The sequence below is a fragment of the Lampetra planeri genome, chromosome 22 (assembly GCF_965212315.1).
Source record: "Lampetra planeri chromosome 22, kcLamPlan1.2.h2, whole genome shotgun sequence".
Taxonomy (NCBI): domain Eukaryota; kingdom Metazoa; phylum Chordata; class Hyperoartia; order Petromyzontiformes; family Petromyzontidae; genus Lampetra; species Lampetra planeri.
The window spans coordinates 12,214,254-12,235,902 of record NC_136128.1 but is presented as its reverse complement, the minus strand read 5'-3'; the positions used below and the strand labels follow the sequence as shown (position 1 = coordinate 12,235,902).

Below are 21,649 nucleotides of genomic sequence, written 5' to 3'. Positions count from 1 at the left end.
CCCTTCCCTTTCAAAACCCAGCGCTGCTGGGCTCCCGAGGGCAGGCGTGTCCTTCTCTTCCGCGCAGTGACGTCGCGGGAGGCGATGCCATCGAGCTCGAGGGGCGCGCATCGATTCCAGGAACGACCACGCGTGGTGGTGGTGGTACGGGTGGATTAATCAACAACCAGACCGCCTCGTCCACGTATGGCACACGCTGCTGGCATGTTGCCTCAACAGCAGCCCCTCCCACCCCCCCCGATAGCCCCGCTCCCACCCCGAAAGCCGAAACCCGAAAGCCAGCGACCGCCCCCCGCCGCCACCAGCACGCAGGACGCGCTGACGGAGGAATCTCCACAATGCGGGGGCGGCGGCGGCATCAGCGCGAGACGCGGTGCCGAGGAGGGAGCCACTCGCGGTGCTCGCGACGGCGCGTGCGAGTGAGTGAGTGAGAGGCACGGCTGGTGAGTGCTGTCGGGTGAGTGGCCCGGTGAGTGATGAGTGACAGGCGAGGGATGAGCGTCGTGAGGAGCCGAAGTGGAGCGAGCCGAGTTCGATTCCCGCTCACGGCCAACACCGGTGACAATTTTCTGAGCCGGTCCTGGGCCTCCCCTAGGTCGACTCAGCATGAAATGGGTGCCTGGCGCGGTGTGTAAACATTGCCACTGGGGAGACAAAGGCGGTCGGGCGTGGTGCTGGCCACCCATCCTCTCGCGTGCCGTGCCGGCCTCCAGAGGTGCAGTTCGCTAACAGCACTTGCCCCAGCAGTCTGTTAAGGCTATACGGGGGATCTTTGTATTTGTGGCTGGCTGATGAGTGTTGCCAGGTGAGTGCCGGGTGAGTGTTGAGTGCCAGGTGACGGGCTGATTGTCGGCTGAGTGTGGTCAGGTGAGTGAGGTGAGTGTGGTGAGGTGAGTGTGGTTAGGTGAGTGTGGTTAGGTGAATGTGGTTAGGTGAGTGTGGTGAGGTGTGTGTGGTGAGGTGTGTGTGGTTAGGTGAGTGTGGTGAGGTGAGTGTGGTGAGGTGAGTGTGGTGAGGTGAGTGTGGTGAGGTGAGTGTGGTTAGGTGAGTGTGGTTAGGTGAGTGTGGTTAGGTGAGTGTGGTGAGGTGAGTGTGGTTAGGTGAGTGTGGTGAGGTGAGTGTGGTGAGGTGTGTGTGGTGATGTAAGTGTGGTTAGGTGTGTGTGGTTAGTTGAGTGTGGTGAGGTGAGTGTTGTGAGGTGTGTGTGGTGAGGTGTGTGTGGTTAGGTGAGTGTGGTGAGGTGAGTGTGGTGAGGTGAGTGTGGTGAGTGTGGTGAGGTGAGTGTGGTGAGGTGAGTGTGGTTAGATGAGTGTGGTTAGGTGAGTGTGGTTAGGTGAGTGTGGTGAGGTGAGTGTGGTTAGGTGAGTGTGGTGAGGTGAGTGTAGTGAGGTGAGTGTGGTGAGGTGAGTATGGTGAGGTCAGTGCGGTGAGGTGAGTGTGGTGAGGTGTGTGGTGAGGTGAGTGTGGTTAGGTGAGTGTGGTGAGTTGAGTATGGTGAGGTCAGTGCGGTTAGGTGAGTGAGGTTAGGTGAGTGTGCCACGTGTTGGGTGAGTGTCGGGTGTGCCAGGTGAGGGATGTCGGCTGTGTCAGGGGTCACGTGTTGGGTGAGTTTCGGGTGAGTTGTACTACAACGTACAGCGGACATGACATCGCGTCTCAGAGCAAGGATCCCCCGTTTTGCCTTGGACAGACTTTTTATGTTGAACTTCTTTCGCACCGTACGTAACCAACCGTGCTAATCGGGAAAGTGCTGTTAGCGAGCACCTATGCAGGCTGGAACGGCACGGGAGAGGGGGGGCAGCAACACGTCCGTCCGCCTTTGTCTTCCCAGTGCTGATGTCGACACAGCTAAAGCGAATGTCGTGACGATGTGAGTCGGTGTTACGTGCCGTGTTCTATGACAATGTAGAGACAGCGCTGGGTAGAAGTTGACGCCATCTGTGGTGAGTGGCTGGCGAGTGTTGACAGGCGAGTGTCAAGTCACCGTGTTCCCCTGGTTACAAGGCCATGCCTGGCAACCCCTTATCAGCGCCCTACCTTGTTAGAGACCAAATCAGACCTCAGTGGTCACCTCGCGACCCTTGCAAATCTCAACGTTCATCCTACAAAGTCCCATCACGAGGCAGAAACAACTAGACGACAACATTTGTGCCCGTATTGAAACGGCTGTACGCCCCGTATGGACCTGAGAACTCACTTTCCCTGTACAAGAACACGGGGTGAACAGGTATGGGTGGGCGGCACGGTGCGCGATCCGCAACCCTCACTAACACGATTGTTTAATAATACAGGGCGGAGGAGGCAGTGAATCTTCGCATCTGGAGATTTCGCTTAAGCCTCGAGCTGTGATGCATCATTGCTGTATTCTACATGTACACACACCGAGATTAGTGCAGTATTCACACAGCATGTGTACAAGCTCCCCTCGCTGTATGCGGTAGTCGTAGGAAAAAAGGCGCACAAAGCGAAACCGCACGAGGTGACAGCTGCATGCCGAGTAGCGCACTCAGTAAACACAGCACACACATAGTACACACACAGTACACACAGTACACACATATTACACACAGTACACACACAGTACACACAGAGTACACACAGTACACACAGAGTACACACACAGCACACACGCAGTACATACAGTACACACGCAGTGCACACACAGTACACACAATACACGCATAGTACACACACAAGGTTATCTCACATCCGTCCGCGTAGCCGCATATGACTGAATTTTGTGGCGAAATAGTTAAGCCGACTCTAAATCGACAAACATCCACACACACATCCACACACACATCCACACACACATCCACACACACATCCACACACACATCCACACAAACATCCACACACACATCCACACACACATCCACACACACACATCCACACACACATCCACACACACACATCCACACACACACATCCACACACACATCCACACACACACATCCACACACACATCCACACACACACATCCACACACACACATCCACACACACATCCACCCTTGGGCACAGCCTTCATTGTCAGCCAGAGCTGCCGCACACTCACCCACAGCCGCAACGCGCCACCCACCGCTCCACGCGGTCCTGCGACACCTCGAGGTGCAGGCGGCTTGACATTTAGTTTCTCCAGACAATTATTATTTGGTTCTTTCGGGTAAGTCACGTCTAAAGATAAAATAATAAATTAAATTAAATAATAGAATACGACGTTTCGATTGCAACACAAGCAATCATTATACCTGATGATGATTGCTTGTGTTGCAATCGAAACGTCGTATTCTTATACCTGATGATGATTGCTTGTGTTGCAATCGAAACGTCGTATTCTATTATTTAATTTAATTTATTATTTTATCTTTAGACGTGACTTAACCGAAAGAACCAAATAATAATTCCTGCAGTCACGAAAGTTCTAAAATTAAGATTTATCCAGACAAGTTTATTTCATTTCTCCCCATACAAGACTCTACAGATTTCCTGGCCTCCACAATTGTGATCAGATGTTCCAGGACACCCCCCACGCCCCCCACACAACGAGCACCTCCTCGGCTCATACTACTCTTGCTGCTGCTGCTGACACTGCTGCTGATACTGCTGCTGGCACTGCTGCTGATACTGCTACTGATACTGCTACTGATACTGCTGCTGACACTGCTGCTGATACTGCTGCCGTTGCCAGAATTCTGATGGCCCAAGACGCCCCCCAGGGCGCCCCCGGGCATCTCGCCTGGGCCTTCTGCGTGGCCGGAGGCCCCCTGAAGGAGCCCTTCCACTTCACGGTGCTGCCCGTGGCCTCGGAGCCCCACGGGGGGCCCCACGTGGGGTCCTTGCCGGCCGAGGCACGCTCCGTGTTGCACGGCTCCGTCTCCGTGAGCATCGCCGGGAGGACGCGGGTCGGCGCGGCCCGGCTCCTCGCCGAGTTGAGGGACAGGCTGCTGCTGCTGCGGCCAGGTAGCAGCAGCAGCAGCAGCAGCCTCCTCGACTTCATGGCCCACAGGTGACGGGGATGACGGGAGTCGTGGCGAGGGATTGAGTGCGTCGTACCACGAGGATCCGCGATAACCGCATCGTGTCGGGATACATCGCAAAATTATCGTCACCGCGATGATCGTCACTGGTTCTATTTGAAATACATGTTTTTGCATACGTAATAACAATGGTCAAACGGTTCTGATACTATTAATGAAAACAATAAAAAAATATAAACTTTGAATTTTTAAGCTGGTCCAGAGTTTGTTGATATCGAACCAACAGAGCTGAAAGTATGCACTCCCATTGAGGCCGTCGCGTGGCTAATGGGATGTGTAAAACAACACCTGTACTGTATTGGTGGAGACGTGAAGGTGTATCGTCTGCTTGTCTCTTTTAGTACGAATCGAATTGTCCGCGTTGTAAAACGTGCTTGTCAATCTGCGTGGTGACGGCTTCGTACTCATTGTGACGTCACAGGCATGAGAAGCCGCGTGGCAGCGTCGTGTTGACGATGTCGCGTGCGCTGAGCTACTACCCAAGCGATCCCCGCTCCTAGTTGAATCTTCTCGGTGCAGTGCGTCAGGGCACAAACAAACCGAGACGATCGAACGTGAAATAGTCGCAGAGTTAAGGTGATTAGATGTCGCGATAAGATGACCGTATCGTGAATGATGATATCGCCACAATCTTATTCAATTGCATTTGACCTGCGTCTTTGTCTCTCTACGTACGAGTGAAATAGTCACCCTAAATCTGTTTAACGTTCCTGTACCTTATTCTGTAATTGTACTGTGATCAGTTTCAACATAATCTGCCTGAGCAAACATGGCTACAGGAAATTTATCTACGAACGTTGATTTGTGTTTGAGCAATATTTTAGATGTATCACGTAAGACGCGGTTGTTTTTTGCTCTGATTTCTCATTGCTTATTTGCTGTACTTTATCTTATTTCCGTGACCTCGTGGGACTCGCAGGCAGCCGGAAGGACCTGGAGCGCACCTGCGCACGGGATTCCTGGTGTCCTGCGATGAACACGTGGACACGTTGATTAAAGGTACAAAGACAAATACCCCCCATATATAATCTTGAACAAGACCGTCGGGCCAAGTGCTGTTAGCAAGCACCTACAGAGGCTGGCACGGCACACGAGGGAACTGAAACCGCAAATCGGAGAGCTCTCGACAATCTACGCCAGTGGTGGGCAATCTGCTGCCCGTGTGCCGCACGAGTTCCGTGCAGTCCCCCGCGGTGGCGTGGTCTCGGCGTGGTCTCGGCGTGGTCTCGGCGTGGTCTCGGCGCGTCCAGGGTGACACGCGGGGGTCACGACGAGCGCACGGGCGCGGCGTGAAGCTTGCGGCCCTCCGGGGTGGAGGAGGGCCGCTCACGTGGCCCACCGACGTCGTCTGGGCCGCCCATCGCCGATCGACGCGATACATTTCACTCGTCGCCACGCCTCCCGCCGTCTCCTCCGCAGGAATGAGCGCGGACAGCGACGCGGAGTGGCAGGTGTGTCGCTACGAGGCGCTGGCCGACGGCCGCGTGCGGCAGACGGTGCAGTGCGGAGGCGGCGGCGGCGGCCTCGCGGGCGGCACGGTGGTCCCCGCGGAGGCCCCGCCGCTCCACCCGGCTTTCCTGAGTGGCGACACCTACCCCGTGTTCCACCGCTACGAGGAGGCGCGAGCTGTCATGGAGGAGGTGCGAGACGAGCGAGGTGCTGGGGCTCAGGCCGGGCTACGGCTACGTCTGGGTTTGGGCTAGGTTAGGGTTAGGACTGCGGCAAAACCGCGCCCTCGCTCACAGTGAGTGTACCGTGCCCCCACTCACGGTGAGTGTACCGTGCCCTCACTCACGGTGAGTGCACCGCCCTCACTCACGGTGAGTGTACCGTGCCCCCACTCACGGTGAGTGTACTGCGCCCTCACTCACGGTGAGTGTACCGTGCTCTTGCAGTGCGTGGAGTTCCTGCCCGAGGTGGCGGAGCTGCTGAAGCTGAGTGAGGAGTGGAGGAAGGTGAGCACGGATCACGGCAGTGGCATGGCCTCCTCCTCCTCGTCTCGGCACCCCATCGTGGTGCTCGAGGGTCTGGACGCAACAGGTTTGACCCACGTGGACCCCGTCAGCTGCTCGCAACCTTCACCCGCCGCCCCGCGCCAGGCGGTGTCGCCGCGAGTTGCCGCTGCGTCCGTGGCGAGTGCCTCCGCAGCAACAACAACAACAACACAAACCCTCTCGCCTTATTCTCCAACCCAGGCAAATCGACGGTGACGCGAGGTTTGCAGCGGAGCCTCGGCGCCACCCTCCTGCCTCTGCCGGCCGACCACCTCGACTCGTACCTGCCGCTCTTCGTCAACCAGCCGAACTTCATCCGGCGAGCCTACTACTGCCTCCGCAACTACATCCTCGACGGCCAGGCGTCCCAGGCGGCCCGCAAGGGCCCCGTAGTCCTAGACAGGTAACCCCACGGTCACCCTCCTGCCGCCCGAGTGAATGCGTCACTTGCACGGCGTCTAATGCGCCGATTTCCGTCGTTTGAGCTCAAGCGCCGGTGAGTTGAAGGGAAATGCTCACAACCACCATTCAGCAACAACTTAAGAAACAATGATCACTGGCGTGTGAAATGCTTGCACACCGCGCGACGAATTAGATTTGTTTGGCTGTGCTGGGTGGTGGAGTGTCTCACGGCACAAGTGAGCATAGCTCGTGACAGAGTGGCACTGATTATGAATCACATTGCTGACAAGGGGCTCCTCGCGAGAGCAAGTGGCTCACAAGCGGAAGATTCCGAGTTCAGATCCTGGATGGGGGTTGACTTAACCCATCAGCCCTTTGCGGTCGATAAAGCGAAGACCACTTTGTAGAAAAAGTCAATGGTGATTGTATTACGGATAAACTCGGTCCCATCATAGTAATGGAGACTTTCCTCCCCCGGCTCGGGGCTGTGAATGGGAGTTGAACACCGCTTCGATGCTCATTTTAGCAGGGAACTCCTGAGACTCGGCTGCTTGTCGTTCCCATGGACGTCTCCCATTGGTCCCTCCACCCGTGTTGAGGACTCGGGCCTACCCAGACACTGTTTTCATGTCATCCACAGTCCCTAATTAGCTGAGCTCAGTTTGCAATATTTGCATCCAAAAACCTTTCCGAGTCAACGTAACATTGCTTGTTTTTAATTGGCAGGATAAGCCGGTTAAATAAGACATTTTTTAGAGAGTTAAGAACTCACCTAGGAATGTGGTCGTTACTTTTAAACAGCATTGACTGCTGCCGCAGGAAAGTTTTAAAACAGTTGACGAACATATTAAAAAAATATATGTATTAAAAAAAGCTAGCGCCCGAACAGGGACTTGAACCCTGGACCCTCAGATTAAAAGTCTGATGCTCTACCGACTGAGCTATCCGGGCTCGTGTAGACTAAAGTGGTCAGAACACACACAAACATACTGCATTGTCACAGGCTCAGGAACTGCAGTTTCACACACATGTGGTACTGCATTGTCTCTATCCACAGGGACAGGGCAACTAACACTGCCAGCCGCCATTGTTCCATGAATTAAACACACTATTTGGTGAATAATAATGCCTGAAAATAAAATATGCGTCATAGGCGACGGTTATGAATTTAGAATGCCTCCCAATTGCTGCCTCTGACCCCAGAACACATGGTCAGCACCCTGCACACCTCATTTCTCAAAAACTAATTCTTGTGTTTAGTTTGTTGCCCTTCCCCCGCACCTCCGATTCGCACGGGTTGGCTACGTCCGGTGCGAAAGAAGTTCAACGTGCATACCATCACCCAGTGTTCATCTCGCTGTGGTCTCTCTCTGGCTGCTTGCGCTGTGCCAGCCACCAGCCTTAACACGCGAACACCTTCCCCCGTACAGGTGTGCCACGTTGTTGTTGTCGGTGTCACAGTTTGTGGTTTTGGTCGGGAGCCGGGGGCGTGCGGTGGTGAGCTCACCCCGCTGAACGAGTCCGTCGACCTCAGCCACAACCATTGGCGAGGGACATCTTGAACCTATCCTGGGGCCTCATCTCGCGCGACTCAGCCTCAAACGAGTACCCGGTGCGGTGTGTAAACATCAACGTTGGGGAGACACGGACGTCAGGGCATTTGTGCCGGCCAACCCGACCGTGTGCTTGCACCGTGCCGACCTTCGACGGTGCTCCTCGCTGACAGCACTTGCCCCAACAGTCCGTGAGGGCTACGCGGGGGGTCTTTGCTTTTGCCCTTACAGGTTCTGGCACAGCACGGCAGCCTACGCCGTGGCCACGGAGGACAGCGGCGGCGGCGTGCCCGTGGGCGCCCTGCCTCCCGAGGGTCACCCCGTGTACCGCTGGCCGCGGGACCTGCTGGCGCCCAGCGTGGCGGTGATGCTCACGCTGAGCCCCGCGGAGCGCCAGCGCCGGCTGCTGGGCCGCGGCGAGGACATCACGCGGGAGGAGAGGCGCTTGCAGGAGGACGCCGCCTTCAGGGAGCGGTGGGTCGCGCCCAACCAGCGCCGGCGCTTGGAATTTCGCTCCGAATTGTTTTGTTCGTCGTCGTTATCGAGCCACTGCTTGATGCGGGGCATCCCCCTCAAGCCCATCACTCGCGGCCCCGTAGTAATCCAGTGAGTGCCTGCACACCGGCTGATTTCATCGCTCCATCTCCCACCAACGAGGCCAATGCAGTCCACAGCATCGTACCGTGGCACTAGCAGGTACTGCAATGTGCATAACACACTGCACCACGATTCGACATCATCAACATCGGCCATTGTTTATCCACTGCTGGATGAAGGTACCCCCACGCCGTAGGCCATCGCGAGCTGACCTCATCGTGATGTCATCGCTCCATCCCCGCGCCGAGCGTCCTCTCGGCGGGCGCTCGGTCGCCCGTCCGTCCCGCCGGTCCGTCGCTCCCCTCCCGTCGGTGCGCCCCACACCGGCTCTCTCGACGGCGCGTTGCGAGCGGTCGTTCTCCCGGTGGCTGACCGTGGTCTGCCGTGTCGCCGCCGCTGCGCGCAGGGTGGAAGAGGCCTACCGGCGCATGCGGGAGCCGCGCTGCATTCCCATCGACGCGTCCGACACCCCGGCGGGCGTCCTGCAGAAAGTCGTGGACATCATCCTCCAGCACCACGAGCGCCTCAAGCCCTGCTGAGCGACAGGCCTGGTGGCGGCGCAAGGCATAAGCAAAGCAAAGCCAAGCAGGCTCAGTTAGACCCGCAAGCGGATCGAGGGGTGCACGGTTCATACGTAACATAATCAGCGCCGCGTCAAATGTCAGCGCGGGATCAACGCCTAATAAACGTAACAAGAGAATTTACATTAACACGAATTAGTCTTCTCTCTATTGTCTCTGCCTTTCTTTAATTCCACGACATCTCTTTTGTTTAGACATCGGTGGGGTTCCAAACCCTAGTGGAACCGTGGAACCAGTCCATTACCAACTGTGAGAATGGATGAATCTACGTATTAAATCTACATATTTAAATACATTCCAGTTCCAAAAAACAAACCCCACATAACATATTTTGCCGGCTGGAACACTGTCTGCTGGCTTTATACAGAGTGGTGGGATTGGTTTACCAGAAAAAGCTTGTGTAACCACAAGAGATAAGCAGATTTTGTTAACACAACTTGTCTAAAGTTTCCTAAAATGTGTATCCCAATTAACCCTTTCAGAACTGGCAGAGCAGGGCAACCCACGAGTTAGAAAACAGCCCACAGAAGTGGATAATGCAGAGCTACTACTAAGATCCATTCAAGTGCCTTCTGCTCCACACAGAAGCGAGGAGCAACACTGACACTTTTTAATTTTCAGAGCTGAATTTCGCCGAATTATGCGCAGAGCCAATTTTACTCAGGCGTGTTTTTGTGCAGTAATTGGTGACCCGGCTCAGGCCATCAACACGCTACGCTTGAGGCCCGGTTCAATCACAACCGGCTGGAACCCGGATTCGAGCCCAGGCACTCCGAGATTCCGGCTCAACGTCTCTGACCTTTGAGCCGGCCACCGCCGAGTAAAAACAACAGACTTTGAAATCCGTGATTCGACCCCCGCCCAAACGACCACTCACTCCACTCTTCCCCACTGCTCACGAACACAACCTGCACGGGCTGTTAAGCATTCAACGCGCGCCCTCCGCTCTTGACCCACGAAAGCCACGGTGAATGGAAAGTTTGCACAGCAGCGTTGTGCCTGGTGCACGAACTTAACAATGCCCCCTTCGTAGAGCCCGCGCGAGCCTGCATTGTTGAGGGCTGGTAAACCAATGTACATCGCTTGCAATCCATCGGCGCGCTGTGCCTCGGGCTGGCGTGGCACGGGCTTGGAATTAGCGCGGCGAGAAATCGCTGCTGAATCATCATTTAGGGGGCCGTTCATAAATGACGTCACGCACCTAGGGGGGGGGGGGGTGTCAGACATTTGTGACGTGGGGGGGAGGGTTTGAGAAATGTGACGTCACATCAAAATGCCCACCTTTAAATAAACTTAATAAAATAGAATTGTTATAACAACACTAATTTTGATAATTTTTCATTATTAACTATTTTATGATTTAAATTTACTAAGGTCACCTTTTATTTATTCCATGAAGGATAATTTTGCTTCTCCATGGGAGAATGGAGAAGCATACATGTTTTTTAATGATTGTTATTAAATATTTTGATTATAATGATTCTACCAGGGCTTTTCATTATGTGGAATGAATATGTGATTGTTATAATTGTACTCTCCAGTTTTCTTCGTTCGACTACAAAGTTTCAAGTCTTTTTTATAGTTATAATTACTTTCAATATGTTATAATTATAACAGAATTTCAATATTATATCCTGAACATCTGCAGTTTTAGTTAGACGTTGAATATTTTCAAGTGAATTTTATGCTAAATGTTTGCTTTGCAACGCCTCCTTTTTAATAAATGTTTTCTCCTACAACATCAGAGTGCAGCGCCACATTAAATACGCACTACAATGACAATAGTTTAAACCGATTTGAAGCATGTTTTATTTTCAAAATGGAAATTTGGTTTTGCGGAAGGGGGGTGCAGAGCTTTGTGACGTCATATTTGAGGGGGGGTCTGACTTTCTGTGACGAGGGTGGGAGGGTCAAAAATCGGCCAAAAATCGCGTGACGTCATTTATGGACGGCCCGTTACGCTCAAGGGCCGTGCACACCGCGGCGGGTTCCGCTGTTTGTATCTGTCCCGGACGCAGCGGCTCCCGCAATGTGCTGCTGCTCGTGCCGCCACGGCTCCTCGCTCAGACGACCACAACGCCGTTCCCAAAAAACATCTTTGGCACTCCGCGTCCATCATCTCGCCGGCGTTGTACTCGTGACACCGGCGGGTAACCGCGGCGTTGCAGGGTCGTCTCGTGCAAGTCTCGTGCCTCACGCCCATCATCATCCCGACTCGCTGCGCTGTGGTGGAATATCGACAAACGAAGCGCTTGCCTACGCTGCGTCTTGTTGGGCACCCGTCGTCTCGCTGTTTGCCGTCTTCATGGCTGCAAGTGCCCCGCTCTGTCGCCCGGATCACATCGCTCCTCGTTCCCGAAGAAGCTCCCGCGCACGTGGAGCGAAACGTCGGGACGTCGTGCCGAACAACACGCGCGGCACGAACCAAAACACAGGGGAGAGCTCCCCAACGCAACCGCGAGTCTGTATGGAGACAAAGGTCCCCCGTGTAGCCTTCACAGACTGTCGGGGCAAGGGGCAAATGCTGGTAGCGAGTAGCACCGATAAAGGTCGGCACGGCACACGAGGAGGTGGGTGGCCAACAACACGCCCGGCCGCCTTTGTCTTCCCAGTGCTGAACACAACCGCGAACCTGTAGCAACACACCCCCCTTAGCCAGCCCTCTGCACAAGAGGCAAAGGCGCAGACCTGCAACAGCTCGCCCGTGCCACTGCTGGCAGAAGCGCCTCCACTCGAGCGAACTCCCCCTCGTCCGTGCGCGTTGGCCTGCCCTGCTTCCCACGCTGGGCAGCTGCCTGGGGAGCGGTGGCAGTACCCGCGTTGTACCCCAGCGCGCACGCCACATGCCCATCGGCTCCGTTGGTGGCGAACCCCTTCGCTTCTGCTGGGTGGCCAGAGGCGGGGCGACCCAGCTGCCGCGCACGGAGATCGAACCCGGCGACCTCTGGGTCGCGACTGCACCTCCACCCACTCTGCCCTCCCACCGAGAGCCCCTCGCTACTGGGCAGCTCTGGCAGCCCTCCCACCGCCCGCGCAGAAAACCCTTTCCGGAGCAGCGCAATTGCTGCCCTGATTGGACAGCGGGCGACTTGCCCAGAGTCTCCCATTGGACTCTCTAAATAGAGAGATATAAAGGCAGAGAGAGAGAGAGAGAAACGAAAGAGGAAAAGCCGAGACTGCCGTTCTCTCGCTCGCTCTCAATTCTTGCCCCAGGACATCAGGACGCGAGCAGGTGGGTCACCCCGAGCACGTGGGCACCTCGCGGGGATCAATTCCCGAGCGCGTCGGTTCAACTCCATCTCCCGGCGCGGAAACTGTCTTCAATCCTCTCACGCGCCACTCCACGCAGCAGTTTTAGTCGATTGTCAGCGTCGCGTGCCGAGTGGGTGAAGTGAGGGGACTCGCGCCTCTTACCGGACATCTGGCCGGCGTGGAAGAGTAGGCCAAGTAGCCTCGAGCGGGGCTCTCGAGTGGAGGCAGCTTGCGCTAGCGGGAGCGAGTAACTGCACTCACCCACTCACACTCACCCACTCACACTCACCCACACTCACCCACTCACACTCACACTCACCCACACTCACCCACTCACTCACACACTCACACTAACCCACACACTCACACACCCACTCACACTCACCCACTCACACTCACCCACTCACACTCACCCACTCACACTCACCCACTCACACTCACCCACTCACACTCACCCACTCACACTCACCCACTCACACTCACCCACTCACTCACCCACTCACACTAACCCACACACTCACACACCCACTCACACTCACCCACTCACACTAACCCACACACTCACCCACTCACACTCACCCACTCACACTCACCCACTCACTCACCCACTCACACTAACCCACACACTCACCCACTCACACTCTCACACTCACCCACTCACTCACACTCACTCACACTCACTCACACTCACTCACACTCACTCACACACTCACTCACACTCACCCACACTCACTCACCCACTCACTCACACTCACTCACACTCACCCTCACCCACTCACTCACACTAACCCACACTCACATACTCACCCACTCACTCACACTAACCCACACTCACTCACCCACTCACTCACACTCACCCACTCACTCAACAACAACCGCCATTCGCCACTAAGTGGCGGTGACGTCACCACGACGCTTGTGCCAGGCCATGTGCACCTTGAGGCGATCACGTGCATTGTCGAACACCCGCTGGCAGGAGGTCACGGGGTAGACCCAGATGCCACAGGTCGACTGACTGAGACCTACCCACTCACTCACCCACTCACACACTCATCCACTCACTCACACTCACCCTCACTCACCTACACACTCACCCACACGCACCCACTCACTCTCTCACCCACACGCACATCCACACTCACCCACACACTCACCCACACCCACCCACGCACTCACGTTCACCCACACTCACCCACTCACTCACACTCACCCACCCACTCCCACACCCAGTCCCACACTCACCCACACACTCACCCACCCACTCCCACACTCACCCACACACTCACCCACACCCATCCACTCATACAAACTTCACAGAAACGCGTCCGTGTCGGGAATCGAACCCATGAGGTGGTTCTTGCTGCGAGGCTCAGGTTTGACCACCGTGCTCGGCGGCTGTCAGTCCCTTATCAGTAAGTGCCCTACCTCGTTACAGACCAATTCAGACCGTATTAGTCACCGCGTGCTCTCATGAATCTCAACGTTCATCCTACAGTCCCATCACAAGGGAGAAACACAAACAAATAGACACGTTCTTTGCTTGTTTTGAAACGGCTTAACACGTAGACTTTCGCGACCAATATTATCCATACGAGTAGTTTTTGGATCAGATGGGTTGAAACGGCTGTACGCCGTATGGACCTGAAAACGGAATGTCCCCGTACAAGAAGAACGCGGGGTAAACCGTGCGGGTTGACAGCTGTTGCGTCGACATCAGATTCGAGCGACTGGCCGTGACCGCGCTGCGCTTCGCCACGACGCGTCGCGCCCAGACCGACGTCTCCCAGCGCCGCCGGGCAACTTGGCGACGTGACGGGAGCTGTCGGCAGCGTGCCGACGACAGTTTCGCTGCAGAAATTCTTCGCCGTGCATCTTCATCGCTTGCTAAGCGCTGTTGCTCCAAACGTCTTGGCTCTACGACGATCGCCTTGACCTCCAAGGGCTCCCGAGGTCAAGGCTCTGAAGCTGGGGTTGATCGGAATTTTGGCAGTGCAGCGCCTAAGCTTTGGAACAACGCTTGTCCCCTTGCTAACGAGACAGAGTCGTTCGATATATTTAAGTCCTATCTTGAAAACTCGCCTCTTTAAATGGGACGTTTACCCTGCAAGTTATTTTCCTGATCTCCGTACGTGGGGATGTACGGAAGAAACGCGCCTTGACAATGTAAATGATTATCGTTCACATCATGTCTTGCTCTTACGACGCTGCTTTGTTGAATCATGGCAATATTCCGTTGTGTCATTCATGCACCCCCTCTCCCCTTGCCCACTGGTCCAACAGCCGCGCCTGGGGATATAAGTTCATGGGAAATTGGTATCGCGATTATCGTTGAAGCGTGAACCGTGGTGTCGCGGCAGCCCGCGTGTGCCGAGTCACGTGTGCCGAGTCACGTGTGGCACAGCTGTGAGTGCTCATCACTCGCCACTCAAGAGGGCAGCAGAGGATAGGGTGATATATAACCCCAGTTACTAACGACGTATGAACAGTCTAAATATATAACGCTTGACAGTACGCCACTTTCCCATGAGCATCTGGGCAAGTCCGCCAGCATTGCTTTTAGCTTGACTCTGCTGGTGAGATGTACTGAATGTCGAAACCGGTCCGGTGTTGAGCCAGTGCTGCTGAAGAAATGCTCACCCAGAGAGGTGGCCGTGCGGCTGATGGCATGTGTAACAGAAATGTGCAGAGATAAATACCGGATGTCAACTTATCCATTGGAACTGTGCTTATATTTGCCACGACAATGGTTCGACTGCTTGGTGTCGTCAACCAATCAGCAGCACCTGGGGTTGACGATCTCTCTCCTGGGCCACAGCAGAGAGGCCGCATCTCGCATGGGGGCCCGTCTCGAGACCAGGGGGACAGCCCCTCCCGTCTGGTCAGCGTTCTCCGTGGCCCTCCTTGCTTGCAGGAGCCATGAGCAGCGGTGGCGGTGACAACGGCGGCGGCGGTACGGACTCGCGCGCGGTGGAGAAGGACTGCAGCCTTCCCTTCTGGCAGGGCGCCTGGCAGAGCAGGCAGATTGGCTTCCACGACCCCAACGTCCACAAGTGAGGGCCGGCGGCTTCACGACCCGCTGGGGTTTCTGTCGTTCTCGTCGCAAAATAAGGGACGGCTGCCGCGTTCCTAACACTGCTCAACATCCTCCTGTACTCGGGAGCACGAAAAGTAATCCGCTTTTGTATGTAATAATAAAATGCCAAAATAATATGTACTGTATTGCGAGGTGTATTTTTATAGTCTTAATACTATTAATAATTTTTATATTAATTTTTATGTTATTTTTCATAGTACAGACCTGGTTAAAATGAATCCCTGGTGGCAACTGCACCACCCACAGGGGGCTATGGGGCAGCTACAACTGTCCTCCGCACACTCTTAGACCCCAACACTAGATGTACGGTAAACTTTTTTCGCACCGTACGTAGCCTACCACGCTAATCGAAGATTCGGGGAAGGACAGCAAACTGAACACAACAGGCAGTAAACACAGATAACTCAACCGGGCAACATCCCATTGAGAGCAGCGGTGTCTCTGAAGGGAGCTCTGTGTCGCAGCAGCCTTGACGCCTCGCGGCCTGTGTCGTGCTCGCTGCAGGAAGCTCATCAAGCACTTGGACGCGATGCGCAGCGGCCGGGCCAAGCTGCGCGTCTTCCTGCCCCTGTGCGGCAAAGCCGTGGACATGAAGTGGTGAGTCCGAGCGCGCTGGCCCAGTTACACTTGCGGCGGCGGCGGCGTTGCCGAAAATATTTTTTTTACAAAATCAGAGGATTCACCCGATTGCTGTTCTTCTGCCCAACCTCCCGGGTTCTCAGGCTCGCAGACTTGGGCCACGAGGTGGTCGGAGTGGAGGGGGTGGAATCCGCCATCGTCGAGTTTTTCACGGAGCAGAACGTGGAGTTTCGGAGGCAACCGGTGCCGTCTCTACCCGACGGGGAACTCTTCCAGGTCATTCCGCCACCCGCTCCGCACTCGGGGGGGGGGGGGGGGTAGGGGGGTGTCGGGAACCGACTGCCCGCGACTACGTGCATGTTGAACTTTTTTTGCCCCTTACGCAGCCAACCGTGCTAATCGGACTTCATGTCACGTTGGTCATTGCGGGTCAGTGAAGGGCAGGTCCGGTTCTGGTATCGCTTTCCGCTCGCGTCAGCCACTGCCCGGGATCGAAGTCAGGTCACGGGGTTTGTAGCACAGCTATTTGTTACAATTCATGTCAGAGAATGAAATGTATTAACCATCGCAACGCCGTGTTTGTAATTTGAGCGCGCGCGTTTACAAATGTGAACTCTCACGCATCGGCGATGGAGTTTTGTGCGTGTTTTTTCGTTCAGGCTGGTTGCCCGCGAGGCCTGTTCGGCTGCCGGCAAGGAGCAGCTCTCCCGTCGTCCCTGCATCTGCAGGCGACGGCGGGAGTCGCCGCTCAAGCGCTCGGTGTTTCACCCTTCCCCGACCTTTACTGTTGTCGCAGAGTCTGGACGGCAAGATGTCGGTGTACAGATGCGACTTCTTCAACTTCACAAGGTGCTCGGGTCGCTTGGCGCGTCGTCGTCACGAGATCACTTTGCCAATTCTGTCGCCAACCTGTGATGCACAGTTGTCGTCGTTGCATCCACATCATCGCCATCGATCGTCAGCCATGCTCAATCTATTTAAGAATAGGTTCTACCCTTTCTGGCAATGAAACAGTTGTGTTAAGATGTTAAAACAGCAAACAGAAACCTTTTTGCAAGGAATCACGTCTGCATTAGAGGATGCCAAAAGGCGAACATCACAAACGCAATGCACTATGAGGACATTGAGAGCTCGGGGTAAGCTGCTACTTCATGGGACCTCCCCTGAGACTCGGCTCTAAAGAAAGCTGTCTCTGGTGTAGACCAATCAATTTCAAAGACGATGAATATACTATCAGAGCATGTTTTCTTTTTATGTTCGCCACAAGTATATGTGGTTAATGCAGACATGATTCCTTGCAAAAGGTTTCTGTTTGGTGTTTTAACATCTTAACACAACTGTTTTATTGCCAGAAAGGGTAAAGCATATTATTAACACATTCCTGCGGAGGGAGCTGGTAGAAACGTTGGGTTGCTCGGTCAACGGCCAGGGTCAACAGCGGCGTGGTGTATTCCGCAAATATGGCCGACTGTGAGGGCGGGCACAAGCCGGCGTGAGTAGGTTAAACGTTGAGTTTTATAAGGGCACCACGGGGTGACCAGTCCCTCCGGATCGCCAGTCCGGTGCTTTGACCGTTGCGCCGCTGACGTGGGCGGCAGCGTCAGAAACACCTCTCACGAACCAATTCGTTGGTTGCCAGTGACGTTTCCCCTTGTAGCATTGCGAGCGGCGAAGTGACTCGCTGCCGCGTGCGGGCAGGCCCCACTCCTGCATGCGTATTCCCCCAATTCAAATCAGCCGCACGAATTCACCGCCGCCACGGTAACGACGGGGGGGAGGGGGGGGCCCTGTGCGCGACACCGCCAGCAGCGCTGGCCGCGTCCGCGCGTTAACTCCTCATCACGGCGGAGGTGTCACATTTGCACGCGGTGATGGCGAGAGGACACTCGGGGCGTGCGCATCTGTGCGTGTGTGCACTTGCGCGTGTGTGTTCCCGCAAAGGCAGCCAGGCGAGGTGTTCGCCCGCTCCACCCCATCGTGCGCCGTGCCGCCTTCAAAGGTGCTAGAGAATAACACTTGGCCCAAACGTTTGGAAAGGCGACATGGGGGATCTTTCTCCTTGTGCGTATGGATGGGGAGCGGTGGTCGTGTTGGCGGTTAGCACACCGCGCTACGAGCCCGACTCAACATCGGTAATGGATATATGAACCGGTCCTGGGCCTCCCCTAGTTCGACTCGGCCTTAAACGAACACCTGGCACGACGTTCAACATCAACGCTGAGGAAACAAAGGCCGTGGTTCTGGCCACGCCACCCCCTCTCGTATGCCGTTCCGGCCTTCCTCGGTGCTACTCGCTCACCGCACTTGCCCCAGCAGCACGTTTCGACCACACGGGGTGTCTGTGTGTTGTTGTTATTGTTGTTGTTGCAGTGCGGTTGCCGGTCGGTTCGACGCGATGTGGGACCGCGGGGGACTCGTCGCCATCAACGCGAGCGACCGCGAGCGGTGAGGCACCGCGGCCTGCGTCTGCCACAGCCGAGGTTGGGCGCCACGGTGGCTAGGAGATGTTAACTACCTCGCCTGGTATACAGGAGGTCGTGGGTTCGATCCCGACGCCTGCTGCTGTATATTTGTAGTTTACGTGTCTCTCTCCCTGTGGTCGCGTGGATTTTTCTCCGGTTTTTCCCTCCATGGTTAGAAACACACGTTTAGAGTATTTGGCTGCTATACATGTCCACGTGATAAGCCACTTCGCAGAGCTAACATTTGTGGCCATGTGGCTTCTGAATATTGCTCAATGGGCCTTACCTGGTACGGTAAAAAAAAGTTTGCTAGTTTTTATAATGTAATAGTTTATGCATGGGATTTTCTGGTTTCCTCCCACAGCTCAAAACACAAACAGGAATACCTTGCGATTTCGTCTGGTTCAGGACCAGAGCATGGACGAATGTCAAAAATGGACGAATGTCAAAGCAGAACCTTTCTTTAGCTGGGAAATGTATTTTGGCTGGCGAAAAACGTGCATGCAAAACACGTTCCTTCGGAGTGGGCAAGTAGGAACTTGGTTGGACAGCGCATTCGTGCGATCCGTGTCACGCGGCGCAAGGTGCGTGGGGCGGCGCGTCACGTGGTGCTGAGCCCGCCCGAAGCGATCTATGAAATACAAATCGAGGGCGTGGCTATTCACGACAGACAAATAATCCCTGGTGGGCAGTGTGGAGCTGTTGTTCCTACCTGTATAACTACATTAACTACATAACACGTGTGCAAAACCTAAATAAACAGAAAAGAAAAATAAACAAAACTATACCTTGAAATATTTTTATTCTTGCGTAAGTAGAAGATGAATATATTGGTGATTTAGGGGAAATCTAGATTCATAAAATGAATACTGTACACGTGTTTTATAATCACGAAAATAACTATGAACACTGGTATTATATACTGTTATCACAAAATAACTATGACATTTTTACAGTATAATCACAGAAATAAGTACAGTATTAACAATACATGAATAAACACAAATATAAGAGATGCTCACTGAACGACTTCTATTCAAAGCCTGAACGAAAAAGACGGCGTGTGGCACGAACGTCGTGGAAGTTTGTGATTAAACCCGACGGAAGAGGGAAGCCACGTGGACGAAATTTTAAATGTGGTTATCGTTGAGCACGGCCGAAACAGCGAAGCGACGAAAGCCAAGTGGACGAAAGTCAAGGTATATTGGTCAAACATCCCAATGGTGAGCAATTACTTGCCAATTACTCAATGGGGATTACAGAGCGCCCTTGCCCCCTACTGTGAAAACTTGTCAGGAACCTTCTGAAAAAGTGCCTAGAGACTCGGCGAGGCTTTTCTGGGTAAACAAGCAGAGAAACGACAATAATACATCACCACGTTGTTATTTCGTGATATTTGTGAACATGCCATTTGCCGAACCTGCAGGTTTGCAGCCGTCATGACCGACCTCATGGCACCGGGCTGCCGATATCTTCTGGACACCTTCAACTACAATGACTTCACCTTCAAGGGTGAGCACCCAAACTGCTCGGCATGTCGGTGGCACAGAGCTCACGTTCACATCGGAATCTCTCCGCATTGGCAGGAAGTTGGACCGAGTGCAGGATGTACATATACAGCCGTTGTATCAATGTGTACATGTACGTTGAATTTATTTTGCATCGTATGTAACCAACCGTGCTAATTGGAGGTGCGGGGGAAGGACAACTACGGATGAGGTCCTCCCGATGCCGTTCTGGGTATTTTGACCATGCTTTTACAATGCCGGTTAAACACAGGGAGCATATAACAGTATCATGTCGTATTTTGCCGCACTGCCTTCTGGGTAGTCTTCATGCTCTATGCAGGGTCAATTCCGCTTAACTTCCAAGATCTGGTGAGATCACGTGCGTTCTAAGCGTTTTGGTGAAAGCTATACACGATATGTATAAGATATTAAAACAAAATATTTTAAAAATCTAATTTAGATTAATTTGTCTAATTTCCTAACCTGGGAGGATCTTTGAAGGTAGGGAGAAACTGTTAATCCACTTGAACCAAGGTCTCAGAATGAACGCACGATGCCAGTAGAGGCGCAAGCAACGCACCCGGCAAACGCGATCGGCGCTCCGAACGCACCGACGCGAGACACGGGGCAGAGGTGCCACACTTTGCAAACGGATCCCCTGGCAATAAGCGCAGAATGCACCATAACACCGGTGACATTTACGTTACGGCCAAAGTGAAGTTCACAAAAAAAGTGTCGATTACAGCAGCACAAATTCAGAAGGTGGTAAAACTGCACAAATGTAATTTGTTATCACGGCCCGTGTGTAATTGCACAATAACGAGGTCACCGCTGTCTCCGTGTTTGTAGGACCACCCCATTACGTGCCTGAAAGTGAAATACGAGCTCTCTATGGTAAGACTACCATTAATAATGCACACTGCGAAGTAAAGGGCACGCAGCCGCGCTTGTACGCACGCGGCGAACACTGACGCGACGCAGTTTGATGGACCGTGAAAATAACGCGGCGCTGACGGAGTCATTTAAATTAGTTATGAAGGCAGCACGTGAAAACCACTTTTGTCTCGCCTTAAATCATTAAGCGTTTCTCAATGCTTTTCCAACCAAGGTTGGATGCGGGAATGCAGTAGCTGTCTGTCTGTCTAACGCAGGGTCATGATGAAGCTCGTAAATATGATCCAATATACATTTAAACTTTGGTTTAATTTTGGGGAATTACCCTATTAAAAAAACTGGCAAATTTATTCAAGGGTTATCCAAAAACTAGTGGAAAAAAAGAGCGATAATCGGTAAACAAAGGTAATGACTTCACACACCATTCAGATGCCGTGCCTTCCCGTGACCTCATCGTGTGATGTCATCTCACGATGTCACAGGTTCCGTGCCTTGTGACATCTCATTTTGCGACTGGGAAGGTAACGTTATAATTGCCAATTAAATACTTTAATTCTGAGGACGAACACAAATTGGAGAGCGCTAAAGTATCCACACATCAATCCCGAGTCACTAAAAATGGACACATCCGAGACTTTATCATTTTAGCTGGGTCTGTGACCCGGGGAAATGTCTGGCTGTGGCTATCAGGCAC

General features: G+C 53.8%; 2 protein-coding genes and 1 non-coding gene across 6 annotated transcripts in view; 2 read left to right on the top strand and 1 right to left on the bottom strand.

Annotated features, from left to right (window-relative positions):
- The first annotated feature begins 150 nt into the window (after positions 1-150).
- Positions 151-9,289, top strand: CMPK2 (cytidine/uridine monophosphate kinase 2). Of its 4 annotated transcripts, none has more exons than XM_078604501.1 (8): positions 162-419; positions 3,691-4,008; positions 4,959-5,038; positions 5,459-5,679; positions 5,935-6,079; positions 6,235-6,436; positions 8,220-8,462; positions 8,992-9,289. In XM_078604501.1, exons 1-8 carry the CDS (start codon positions 187-189, stop codon positions 9,122-9,124), a joined length of 1,575 nt encoding a protein of 524 aa, XP_078460627.1. In that variant the 5' UTR covers positions 162-186; the 3' UTR covers positions 9,125-9,289. The 4 variants fall into 4 exon arrangements, with proteins under 4 accessions (XP_078460628.1, XP_078460627.1, XP_078460629.1 ...); XM_078604503.1 differs by having other exon boundaries at positions 318-443; XM_078604504.1 differs by having other exon boundaries at positions 318-457.
- Positions 7,314-7,386, bottom strand: TRNAK-UUU (transfer RNA lysine (anticodon UUU)). The gene has a single exon. It is a non-coding gene; the product is annotated as a tRNA-Lys (tRNA).
- Positions 9,290-12,247: 2,958 nt separating the features above from the next.
- Positions 12,248-21,649, top strand: part of TPMT (thiopurine S-methyltransferase) — a 10,680-nt gene continuing 1,278 nt past the window's right edge. The window contains exons 1-8 of the mRNA XM_078604505.1: positions 12,248-12,398; positions 15,330-15,468; positions 16,017-16,109; positions 16,235-16,367; positions 16,888-16,940; positions 18,462-18,536; positions 19,980-20,065; positions 20,911-20,955. Coding sequence (XP_078460631.1) covers positions 15,335-15,468; positions 16,017-16,109; positions 16,235-16,367; positions 16,888-16,940; positions 18,462-18,536; positions 19,980-20,065; positions 20,911-20,955 — 619 coding nt within the window. The 5' untranslated portion in view covers positions 12,248-12,398; positions 15,330-15,334. The remainder of the gene's footprint in view (positions 12,399-15,329; positions 15,469-16,016; positions 16,110-16,234; positions 16,368-16,887; positions 16,941-18,461; positions 18,537-19,979; positions 20,066-20,910; positions 20,956-21,649) is intronic.

Coding starts and splice junctions, on each gene's coding strand:
- CMPK2 (XM_078604501.1), top strand. CDS start 187: ATGGCACACGCTGCTGGCATGTTGCCTCAACAGCAGCCCCTCCCACCC. Junction 4,009..4,958: donor CTCGACTTCATGGCCCACAG/GTGACGGGGATG, acceptor TGGGACTCGCAG/GCAGCCGGAAGGACCTGGAG. Junction 5,680..5,934: donor CGCGAGCTGTCATGGAGGAG/GTGCGAGACGAG, acceptor GTGCTCTTGCAG/TGCGTGGAGTTCCTGCCCGA.